The sequence below is a fragment of the Carcharhinus amblyrhynchos genome, chromosome 7, assembly GCF_965287045.1.
Source record: "Carcharhinus amblyrhynchos chromosome 7, sCarAmb.v2.hapA, whole genome shotgun sequence".
In the NCBI taxonomy this organism is placed as follows: domain Eukaryota; kingdom Metazoa; phylum Chordata; class Chondrichthyes; order Carcharhiniformes; family Carcharhinidae; genus Carcharhinus; species Carcharhinus amblyrhynchos.
The window spans coordinates 7756650-7769730 of record NC_137330.1 but is presented as its reverse complement, the minus strand read 5'-3'; the positions used below and the strand labels follow the sequence as shown (position 1 = coordinate 7769730).

General features: G+C 40.0%; 1 protein-coding gene across 3 annotated transcripts in view; it reads right to left on the bottom strand.

The window, feature by feature from the left end:
* Positions 1-13081, bottom strand: part of lyst (lysosomal trafficking regulator) — a 285139-nt gene that overhangs the window by 207056 nt on the left and 65002 nt on the right. For 2 of the 3 annotated variants that reach the window (XM_080191874.1, XM_080191876.1), the window contains exon 2: positions 9667-9752. In XM_080191874.1, coding sequence (XP_080048000.1) covers positions 9667-9752 — 86 coding nt within the window. Of the gene's footprint in view, positions 1-9666; positions 9753-11360; positions 11507-13081 lie in introns of all 3 variants that reach the window. The other variant, XM_080191875.1, reaches the window with a different exon arrangement.

Genomic DNA, 13081 nt, shown 5'->3' with positions numbered 1-13081 from the left:
AACGTTGTGTAATTTCAAGAAATTAAATATAGTTCTTAGAACTAAAGGGAAGGTGGGATGAGGATTTTGAATTTGAAGATCAGCCGTGATCAAAATGAACGGCAGGGCAGGCTTGAAGGGGCAAATGGCCTGCTCCTGCTTCTAGTTTCTATGTTTCTAATAGTAAGGCCGTTAAATGTCAAAAGGATATAGTCATTGCCTGGCACTTGGGTGACAAATGTTACTTATCGCTTATTAGCCAAAGCTCAAATGTTATCCAGATCTTGCTTCATACAGGCACACACTGTTTCAGTATCTGACAAGTCACAGATAGTACCAAACACTGCAATTAACAGTAAACATCTGCACTTCTAACCTTATGATGGAGGTTGGGTCATTGATGTAACAGCTGAAGCTGACTGGGTCTAGGACACTGTCCTGATAACAAATGGCATTGCCCTGGAGTTGAAATGATTGGCCTCCAACAACCACAACCATCTTCCTTTGTTCTAGGTATGACTACACCCCAAATCCCATTGGCTTCAATTTTGCTAGGGCTCCATGATGCCACTGTCAGTCAAATGCTGCCTCCATATCAAGGTTAGTTCATCTCACTTTACCTTACCAAAAGGAGTGTCAGTGAGCAGGTTATTGTTGAGTAATATAATTTAGTAGCAACAGACAACACCTTTTGGCACTTTGCTAATGATCGACAGTATTCTGATGCTGAAGTAGCAATTGGCCCAATTGGATTTCTCTATATTTTGTGGACAAGACAAAACTGGACAATTTTCTACATCAAGTAGATGCCAGTGCAGTGGCTATACTGGAACTGCCTGGCTATGCACTGTTACAGCATCAGCACAAGTCTTCAGGACTATTGTCAAGATGTTGTCAGGACACACAACCTTTATCGTATCCAGCATCTTCATCCATTTCTTGACACCTAATGGTATAAATCAAATTGATTAACTGCGCACATCAGTGATGATGAGCACCTCAGGAAGAGGCTATGATTAATCATTCACTCTGCATATCTGCTTGAAGATGGTTGCAGACACTTCAGTCTTGTCCTGTTCAGTGATGTGCTGGCCTCCCCCACCTTGTTAAGCCACCTCTTCCAGTTGCATTTTTAATTGTCCACCTCCATTCATGACTGGCTGTGGCAAACTGAAGTAGTTAGATCTGACCCATTGGTTGTGGGATCACTTAGCTTTGTCTATCACAGACTGCTTATCATGCACTTCATTCTGTTATAGTTTCACCGGTTTGCACGTCAATTTTAGATGCCCCCTGGCACTGCTTGTTCAGCTCATTTGGCTAATTTATTAGTTATTTGAGGAAGCAATAAGCAAGGTGGATTGAGGGGAACTCGGATGTGGCATACTTGGATTTCTAAAGGCATTTAACACGATGACACATCAAAGATCACTTCACAAAATAAGAGTTCGTGGTGGTAGCATATCAGCATGTGTGTAGGAAGCAGAAAGCAAGGATAAATGGGTCATTTTCAGGATGGTACTCTAACTAACTGGACGAGTGTCGCAGGGATCAGTGCTTGGGCCTCAACTATTTACAAGCTAAATAAATGACTTAGATAAAAGAGATCAAATATGTGCTAGCTAAATTTGCTGATAGGAAAGTATGTTGTCAAGAGGACATAACCAATTCAAATCTCTTTGTGAACTCTTATAAGATGAGCAAAAATTTGACAAAATGGAGTATAATGTGGGAAAATGTGAGGTTGAACATTTTGGTAGGAAGGACAGAAAAGCACAATATTATGGAGAGAGATTATAAAGTTCAGTGGTACAAAAGGTCCTGGTGTGTCCTGCTACATTCAAAGTTAGTATGCAAGTACTGCAAGTGATCAGGAAGGCAAATGGAAGGTTGGCATTTATTGCAAAAGCAAAAGAGTATAAAAGAAAGTGTTGCTACAGTTGTACTGGGCCTTAGTGGGACCATAAGTGTAGTATTGTAGTCTGATTGGTATTTATAAAGGCACAAGCAAAGTGAAGAGACCAGCAAAGGCTGATGGTTATAAGGGCTCTGTATCAGGCTAATGACTGTGGAAGCAGCAAAGAACAGTATGTACCCCCGCCCCCTCACCCAGACTCAAAACATTGGCTCTATTCTCTCTCCAGATTTTCCAGCATTTTTTGTTTTTTGTTTCAGATTCCAGCACCCCAGTATTTCGCTTTCATATAGATAGCCTGCATAGTTTGTTTGCTACTTGTGAGATCTCAGAGGAAACTGTGACTGACAGCTGACCTCTGTTTTGTTCAGAAGAATTTGCACAATTCATGAGAATGAATGGGGTAAAACACACTAATGTTCCAATGTGTCACCCTGTTTCCAATGCAGTAGCAGAGCACCGTGTAAAATTGTTAAATAGGCTCTCGTAAAGCAAATGTTAGAGACAAATCCAAAGAAAAATCAGTTTTCATTGGATCACAGGGCAGCAAGATTTTAATTTACTGATTATAATACACCACACATTAATATGGGCAGAATGCCAGTGGAATTGGACCTCCCTGATCCTCGCACGTTAGGCGTAGACTAAAATCATGAATAGGTCACTGAGATAGTAGGACGGCGGCGCGGGCTCGTTGGGCCGAAGGGCCTGTTTCCCGTGCTGTGTTGTTCTTTGTTCTTGTTCTTTGAATTGTTTCTTAAAAGACATCCCCTCTTGTGGCTACGTGTGAATGTATGTACATATGGCAAAACTGGATTAAACTAGTTCTGTTACTGAGAGCCATGCTATCCACATGAACGAGTTTGTCTGTAAACATATGACAGTTAGATGGCTTGTAGCTTAAATTTTCAAACTTAAAGATGAATTATGTGGCCAGATTGTTTATACTATTTTTCCATTGTTTACCAGCAGAAATATTCTAGAAATATAAATGAGATTGGAAAATTTTGTGTCGATACATCTCAGCAAAATGGTATACACCGACATAATTTCAAGTGTAATTTTCCAATTACATCCCAAGTGGAATTGGTACTCTTACACAGTTAATGAAATACGATCTTGCATCCTAGACACATTAAATACAGAGGTGGTGATGTTCATTATTAATAGCGTGCATCTATATGATGGACCTGAATTGGCAAAATGGTAATGTCAAGTTTGGGTTGAACCTCATTAATTAAATTGCCTTTTGTTTAGGCACTGTATTATACAAAAGTTTTGAGAAAAAAGTTTTCATCTAAAAATGTGCTAGTCTTTCAATTAAGGAAAAAAAACAACATCCAGTTAATTTTGCATATGTATTTGTAAAGTCTTATCACGTAGGAAGACTTGTACCAGCAGCTTCGGTAAAGGTTCAATTGTTGTTGCTACTGACTTTCGTACATGCAGAGAATAATTCAGGAAGTATATAATTGGCAACAAACCTAGATTTTTTTGAGTAAGACATCAATGTAACATAGTTACTGCAAGTTTTCACTATCGTGGATGTAGGACATTAGAAAGTTGTACATAATTCTATACCAAAAAGATGTATATTTATTATATAACTTGAAGGGCAATGCCATACGCGTTCATTGAGCATATCTTTGATAACAGATTAGATTTATTTCTGCTTCTAAACACAACAGGGCTACTTCAATAACCAAAAGTATGATCAAGCATCTCTTGGCTTTAAACAATAGTTTGATGGGCAAGAAGTCTGAGCATGATATGTCAAATAACAAAGAACATAAGAAATAGGAGCAGGAGTAGGCCATCTAGCCCTTCGAGCCTGCCCCGCCATTCAATAAGATCATGGCTGAGCTGTCGCTGCTCAGTTCCACTTTCCCGCCCTCTCCCCATAACCCTTAATCCACTCTCTTATCAAAAACCCATCAACCCGCGTCTTAAAAATATTTAGTGGGGCAGCCTCCACCACTACAACGAGCAGAGAATTCCAGAGATTCACCACCCTTTGAGTGAAGAAGTTCCTCCTCAACTCCGTTCTAAACCGCCCCCCTTTTATCTTGAGGCTGTGCCTCCTAGTCCTACTGTCTTTTTTGAGCGGGAAGAGTCTCTCCACCTCTATCCTATCCATCCCATTCATCATCTTATACGTCTCAATGAGATCTCCCCTCATTCTTCTAAACTCTAACGAGTACAAGCCCAGTTTATTCAGCCTCTCCTCATAGCTCAACCCCCTCAACTCTGGTATCAGCCTAGTAAACCTCCTCTGCACTCCCTCCAAGGCCAAAATATCTTTGCGCAGGTGCGGCGCCCAAAACTGCACACAGTACTCCAGCTGCGGCCTCACCAATGCCCTATACAGCTGCAGCAAGACCTCCCTACTTTTATATTCAATCCCCCTTGCAACTTTATAAGACCCCTGTCAGGCCTCATTTGGAGTACTGTGCGCAGTTCTGGTCGCCTCACTGTAGGAAAGACGTAGAAGCTATTGAAAGGGTACAGAGGAGATTTACAAGGATGTTGCCTGGACTGGGAGGCATGCCTTATGAAGTTAGGTTGAGGGAACTGGGTCTCTTTTCCCTGGAGAGACGTAGGTTGAGAGGCGACCTGATAGAGGTTTATAAAATGTTGAGAGGAATAGATAGGGTGGATTCTCAGAGGCTATTTCCCCGGGTTGAAATGGTCGCTACGAGAGGACACAGGTTTAAGGTGCGGGGAGGAAAGTACAGAAGTGATGTTAGGGGTAAGTTTTTCACTCAGAGGGTGGTGAGTGAATGGAATCGGCTGCCGTCAGTGGTGGTGGAGGCGAACTCGCTGGGGTCTTTTAAAAGACTTCTGGATGAGTATATGGGGTTTTATGGGATTGGGGGTTATAGATAGGTGTTGATGTGATCGGCGCAACTCGTGGGCTGAAGGGCCTGTTTGTGCTGTAGTGTTCTATGTTCTATGAAGGCCAGCATCCCATTCGCCTTCCTGACCACCTGCTGCACCTGCAAGCTGGGTTTTTGCGACTCATGCACAAGGACCCCAAGGTCCCTCTGCACCGACGCCTGCTGCAGTTTTTCGCCCCGTAAGTAATAGTCCTTCCTACCATTCTTCCTACCAAAGTGGACCACCTCACACTTGCCAACATTAAATTCCATCTGCCATTTCCTGGCCCATTCGCCAACAACCCAGCACGGGAAACAGGCCCTTCGGCCCAACGAGCCCGTGCCGCCGCATCACCCTACACCTATTCTACCCTGCATGTCTACGAATGGAACCCCTAACCTAGCCAGATTCAGGGGAGAATAGTGTCAATTTGGTAAAACCAATCAGCCTAAGAGCACATCTTTGGGGTGTGGGAGGAAACCGGAGCGCCCGGAGGAAACCCACGCAACCACAGGGAGAATGCGCAAACTCCCACAGACACAGGCCCAAGTCCATGTATCTGCACAGCTAGCAGTGCTAGTCACCGAGCTGTTGCGGCGCCCGTCTACCGGTCCAGGATCAAGCACACACACCGACACGAAGTACTAGGCCACTCCCGGAACTTCCAAGAGCAGCCCACGCACGACCCACCGTGTGCATGCCCCTCGTTTGACACGAGGTGGACCTCCACCTGCGGAATAAAAAGACAAAAACGTTAATCTTACAAGCCTGCTTTTCCGGTGTCTCCCGAGGTTCTAACCTTATTTAATAGCCCCTACCATAACCCTCCATCCTCGTTTTACTCATGTGTCTATCTAACTGAACCTTAAACGAGTCTAACGTTCCTGCCTCCACCACCCTACTCGGTAGCGCGTTCCATACCCCCACAACTCTCTGCGTAAAGAACCTTCCTCTCACTTCCAAATTATACCTCTCCCCCCTCACCCTTAAATCATGGCCTCTTGTGTTTGTACCCAGTCTAGGGAGCAGTCTCTCACTATTAACTCTATCTATTCCCTTCAGTATCTTATATACCTCTATCATGTCCCCCCTCAATCTCCGTCTTTCCAAGGAGAAAAGTCCCAGTTTCTCTAACCTTTCCTCGTAACCCAGCCCTTCCATGCGAGGCAACATCCTGGTAAACCTCCTCTGCACCCTTTCCAGAGACTCCATGTCCTTCCGGTAGTAAGGTGAGCAGAACTGGACGCAGTACTCCAAATGCGGTCTAACCAACGTTCTGTACAACTGAAGCATTAGACGGCAGCTTTTATACTCTATACCCCTTCCTATAAAGGCTAACATTCCATACGCCTTCCTAACAACCTTCTCCACTTGTGACGCAACCTTCATGGATTTGTGAACCTGCACTCCCAGGTCCCTCTGTATGTCTATACTCCTAATCTGTCTACCTTCTATCACATAGCTCCTCTCTGCATTATTCCTTCCAAAATGCATCACCTCGCATTTGTCAGGATTAAATTCCATCTGCCACCTATCTGCCCAATGCACCAACCTATCTATATCCTGTTGTATCACCTGACAATCCAGTTCAGTACCCGCCAACCCTACCATCTTGGTGTCATCAGCAAACTTGCTGATCACACCACCTACGCTCTCTTCCAAGTCATTTATGTATACTACAAAGAGGAGAGGTCCCAGTACTGAGCCCTGCGGTCACTGGCCTCCAGCCCGACAAGGTCCCCTCCACAACTACCCTCTGTCTCCTATTACCCAGCCAGTTCTCAATCCACCTAGCTACCTGGCCTCGTATCCCATGCGCCTTAACCTTTTCTACCAGCCTACCATGAGGGACTTTGTCAAACGCCTTACTGAAATCCATATAGATGACATCAACGGCTCTCCCATCGTCAACCGTTTTTGTCACCTCCTCAAAGAATTCCACCAGATTCGTAAGGCAAGACCTCCCTCCAACAAAGCCATGTTGCGTATCCCTAATCAGATCGCAACGCTCCAAATGCTCATACATCCTACTCCTCAGTATTTTTTCCATTAATTTCCCTACCACCGATGTCAAACTCACCGGTCGAAGAAGCATAAAAGTTTAGATAGAAATGCATTAACACAAGTCAGGATTTTAACCCTGCTGCAAATGGTGTCAAAATGCTATACTCACATACTCTTTCAAATTTACAATTCTTTTGCAATGATACAATTTTGCTGCATTTTAAAGGAGGAAGTGAATCAGATCTGAAAAGATATCCAGCAGGATGGCTGAATGATAGCATCCAATGACAAATACATTTACCAAGCATATGAAAAAATACATCATAAAATCAATATATTTAAAAAAGCTAAAGACAATTTATATGTTGAATATTTTCTAATACTTGTGGAATTTCCAGGATTTTTTTTCAAAGAACAAGTACTTGCCAACTAAATGGACTTCAGTTCTCTCCCAGAGTGCCTTCATGCTTCCAATAACAAAACAAAGTTACAAGCTGCATCAACTTTCCATTCACAAAAACTTGAAAAACCTGCCAAGAAAGTTCTTAAAATGTCAGCTATTCTGGCAAACAGCAACTAATATTCCTGCAGCTGATATCAACCTACTATTCAGATGGATGGAATCACAGGACATATACAAAATAAAAACAGTACCTCATCAGCACCTAACAGCTGAGATTCTGAAGTCAACCAAACCTGCATAAAACATGGACAGTCCATCCACTATTTCCATAAATGAATGGCAAGGAAAGATCCAAATTTCAACTGCAACCATGATTCCAATCATTACAACATGATCTCCACCTGCCCACTAAGATCTACTGCAGAAGGATCATTTTTCTCCATTCAGTATCTCAGAAGGGGTTAGTAAAGGAATCAAGGACAGGAAAATGGACACAAGATGGACGGATAATCAAAAGAGACATCTCATTGTAAGCCTACCACACTAAAGTACAAATCTATTGACAGGTTTAGTTGAGAGAAGAATGTTAGTCTACCAGAAGAACTCCTTTATCTTGTTCAAGTAGCAATATTTTCTATCTTCATCTGAACAGCCTTCAATGTAATGACTCATTAGATTTAGAACCCAAGCTTTCATTGTAGAGTGGGTCAAATCTACATTACAAACCAAGAATGTAGAAATGAAAGAACAAGCAATAGCTTCCTTTGATTTTAAAAACACACCAAATATCACAATCTTTACATGAGGTAAACTTGCTAAACTTTCAACATATAGGAATGAATTAGAATCAACAAACTTGTACTTAACTAAGACAGATTTCTCATTAAGCACGAGTTGAAGTTTGATTAGAGACTCTTTCAGAAATAGTTTTGTATTTCTTTCCTAAAGCGTTAATAAACAGTAAGTTAGGACCAAGCCAAATACTGTTATTGAATTCTGGATCAAGTGTTGAGGGCAATAAGTGTAATATAAAGTAAAGATGTTTAGAATTAAGTTGGCTAGAAACCAGGTTCAAGGAATCTAAATTAGAAGACCCTATAAGTACCAGGATCCATGGGAAAGAAAGACCCATACTTGATGAATTTATATTATTTTATTAGTCAAAGCATGGGATGATACAAATGTCCAATAAACCATGTCAGTTTGCATTTTACATTAGTAATTTAGCTAACATGTTTATTCCTTGGCAAGAATTCTTTAGCTCTGAGGTTTTGCATAGGAGTCCAAATCCCTACAACTAGCAAGCAATGTTATTATCATGTACTAATTCTTGTTTACAGATGCAGGTATAATAAATTTAGGTGCATGAAGTAATCAAGCAGTGTGACAGCTTTCACCATCCAAGCTAAGAGAAACAACCAATACATTTTTCAACGTGCAATGCATGATCAGGATTACTCATTAGCCATGCCCTACACTAGCCCTGACTGAGCAGCGAATAAAACTCAGACTTTAGCCACAAGAAACTCATTATGCTTATGAGAACAGTTATCAAATCATTTAGACATAATAGAAAACAAATACTGAAAAGAGGAGCAAAATTTAACAGTTGCCTCTTTGCTGCCTCAATAATGGGCAATTTGTTACTTTTTTCCTAATCTTTATTGTAACAGTATGAACTTTTATTCTTCGTAATTACCAATGGTCAGGGCAGGAGAGTGGAGGGGGAATGCACAAAAGACCAGAATAGTGATGGGCCGACAATTTACACTAGTGAATGGCCTGCACAGGTGGCCCTCCATCATCTGTGTGGGCCACAAGATTGAAATCAGGCATGTGCATTAACCATGACCCCATAAATAAGGCTGAATATATTTAATACATACAAATATTTAATTGAGTTATAGAAAATGCTTAATCATTCATACATTAATCAAACATTTATCAACTTCAAATGGTTAAAAAATATATTTATGCTTTGAATAGACAGAGGGAGTGCACAGCTTTAACAGTCAAAGTCCTCACTTCATATGCCCTTGCTATCGTGCATCACTTTAGTCATAAATGGTAGGGGAAAATGTGGATGGAAACGAAGGGAATCTGGCAACCCGGCAGATGGGCAACGGTCAACAAAATGTCTCACAGGCCACATTCAGAATCCTGATGGGCTGCATGGGCCACAGGCTGCCCACCACTGCACTAGAATCATGAAACAAGAGTTCAGACAGGCCGTTTGACAGTTATAGGTCACAGATCCAGAAGAGGAAGACCATGAAATGATTTAAATATACTGAAAATTTTAAATTTGAGACCAGGGGCCAACGTAAGTCAAGCACAGTGATCTGAATTTGAGACTAAATAGGATACGGGCAGTATAGCTTTCAAGTATTTCGAGGCTGAGAGATATTTTTCTCCAATTCAAGGTGTAATTTGAACAGCTTTTTTTTTCAACCTGACAAATGGTGCACCAAGATCTCAAAATACTAACCTGAATCTGATGACTTCTGTTGCATCCAGATTTCCTCTGTGGCAGTAGAAAAGAGTGAGGAACCTCTCCAGGCAGTCAACTCTGACCTAAAAAAAATCATAACTGTCAAGTAGTAGCTCTTCAGAATAAGAAGATAAGAAATGACAGGAGTAGGCCATATAGCACCTCCAGTCTATTCCACCATTCAAAACTATATTGTAGCTGAACTTTTACATCAACTTCATTTTCCCACCTTTTCCCCATAGCCTTGTTTTCTTGGGTGCCCAAAAATCTATTGACTTCCAACCTCAGACTCAACTGATCATCTACAGCTCTCTGGAATACAGAATTTCAGATTCACAATCCTCTTTGTGAAGCAATTTCTCATCATAAATCCTAAATGGCCAATAAAATTTAAACTCTATTTTGCTTGATTCCAAAAAAGACAAGAGATGAGTAATTTAAAGCTGCAAACCAAGAGATTATATTAATATAAATGGCTTGATTTTCCTATAAGTGTGATTTGAAATTAGTGAATACATAGAAAATGTCTATTGCTTGTGGCATAATAGAATCGCCTCCACTTCTTAGAAACAGTTAAGACATTTAATTTTGATCTCTTTCGATTACATAAAATGCAAATAAAATGCCACAAATATTCTTCAAATGAACACCAATCCTTTGGCTCATGGTACTGACCAAATTATCTTTGGCAGTGCAGAGTATTATTACCTACTGCCTTCACATGAGATCTTAAATTTAAAACACAGCAATTTTAAAGCCTGAACATATCCTTGATACGTATCCTTGATACCTTTTCATGTTTAAAAATGAGGTGGTTAAAGGCTGATTTGGGTGAGTGAGAAAAAAATGGCAGATTCCACCCAATTTTGAACACTTGGGTAAAGAAAACCCATTAGATTAGATTGCAACAATGTAATTTTGCCTCCGTAGGGATACAGAGCATTTTAATAAAATATCTAAACCGATGATCAGAAAAAATAGTTTCAGCCCCACCCAAAAAGTGCCTGCAGTTGCTTTTTAAATGAATATGAAACATTTGTTTTTATAGCAGACAGCATTTTGCAGAATATACCAAATTAACTGGTCTGAGATTGAAAATAAGCAAAAATTAAAAGCTAATGAAACAATATTCATACAAAATTCCACATTTAGCCAACTTCCCAAATAGTTACTGCCAACTTGAAAACAATCAGCCACATTAAAGTAATTCTCATGGTTCCATCAAAAAACTGTATTATATCTTTCTGTCTCAAGCCAAGTTCCTAAGAGACCTTGGCCTAGGTAGATTTCTATTAAGATTCTACTGTTTAGATCTTCAGATCCTGTACTTCCATAGTCTAAAGAAACAGAGAATTCAGAGGCTGAAAAAAACTCAACTGGACAAAAGCATGTATGGCAAAGAACACAAACCAGAGAAAGGTAAACTGAATGAGGATATTAAAATTGAAAGATCTTCTGAAGACAAAATGTGAAAATGGGAAGGAATTAGAAAGACATAAGCAGCTTTGAGGGTAAAATCTGAATGCAATTCTCAAGTAAGATCGGTGCTCTTCCTTGAATTATACCATTTCATATAGGAAAAAATAATTTCCACACATACTAATCCAGGTATGAACTTAAAATGGGCTTTCTGGTTCTTAATATCTATTGTTAACACACTACTGTGAAGTATACAACAAACAAAGACTCACCATAGACTCAGCTGATCAATTATGAAGCCCTCTCCAAGAAACAGTGAAACATCACAGAAGGAAACACAGTGAAAACAAACTGTCTGCCGTCCCCTTTTGCTTTTACAACTGTCAAACTTGCAAGGGTACCACTTGACAGAAGTCGGCTTGAAAAGAAGGGAAGGAGAAAGCTCAATGAAAAAAAAGGAGAACTTCTGCTTAGAGCAAATCAGATGAAGTGCAAATATTTGATACATGTAGAATATCACAGAGAAAGGAAATGAAAAGGAAATTGAATGGGATGGAAAGTAATAAACTGACTTCTCAGGGGATAGAATATGCACATAAAATTGAACAAATGGAATTCCCTACAAGCTGGTTCATCAAGCCTGCCCCACACCTCTAAGGCCAGAACATCCTGACTAAATACTCCACTTGACCCACATTAATCTAATGGATGAATAGGCAACACTGATGCTTTGGCTAAATCTATTCATTTTGCTTTAAAACCACAGTTCAGTTTTTATCTGACACGTTCTGAAATGTCAAGTTTAAATCATAATTAAAACAATCCATCAAGTGTGATTTTATTCCCAAATATTTCTTGTCAAGTTAAAATATTTCTATTATGTAATCAGGCATGCTTCTGTACTGGAAATTAATAACTACAGAAGTTCAGTAAATCATAAAACATAACCACACTGTATCAGCTTGTTGGCAATCTCCTCTTGGGTAATGAGATTTTAGGTCTAATATCCTTACTGGAAGTTCAAGTTTATAAGTTGAGCCAACCTTGTTTGAAGTGTCATGTTCAAATAAAACAAAGCTACTGCGTGCCTGTCCAACTGGTTGAAATGGATGTTAGACATTGTGGTGCTAACTGAACACAGAATTTTTCAGGTGTTCTGTCTAACATTCTTCCCTCAATCAATACCAAAAATAGATCAAGTGTGCATTTGTCTCATTTGTTGTGAAATCTTTTTGGTGGTACTTTAACAGCCACTAAATTCAAAACTATCAGCTGCATACTAAGCACTTGTTCTTGCAAGACACATTCAAGTGAAATGGAAACATTACAAACTAACAACATCCATCACTTACCACTAACAGCAACATGACATGTATCCTCATATTACTTCTGAGATTGTTTCTGTATTCTCAGTGAAGTACACTACCAGAAAAATTCATGTGAACTTTCAGATTTTTTAAAAATCACTTGTGATAATATTTGAAAACGTATTTGGAAAATTGAACCAACAGATGTGGACTCAATATGGGATGCAGGATACTTTTATTCCAAATCAATCTCTCTATTCCAATCACCCAGCAGATGTAGCGGTGGCTCTGGGGCAACCATAGGCTCATCTACTCAAGGATGTGGCCCAACTGCAAGGATTAGGCCAGCAGTAAGGTTTAAATCCACCATCAATTTTGCATTTGGAATGTTTGAATTTTCCCTTTAAATGTCCATGTATTGTATATGTTTGTACTAATCAGGTGAAGGAATCTTGGGTAAGATTCAGCTGCAGTTTAAATTACAACATCTCTATAACTGCTTGTTTTACAGGTCGTTGCGGTATACTCAAATCGGTCATTTTATTGTAATTGATCAACTTTTATTATGTTTGAAATTGGAATGTATGTTGCATTACTAGTCATTAAACTACTGTATCTTAAATGATCCAATCAAACCAGCTAGGATAAGAAACACAATTCAGAGAAATGTGCGTAATGCTTAGATC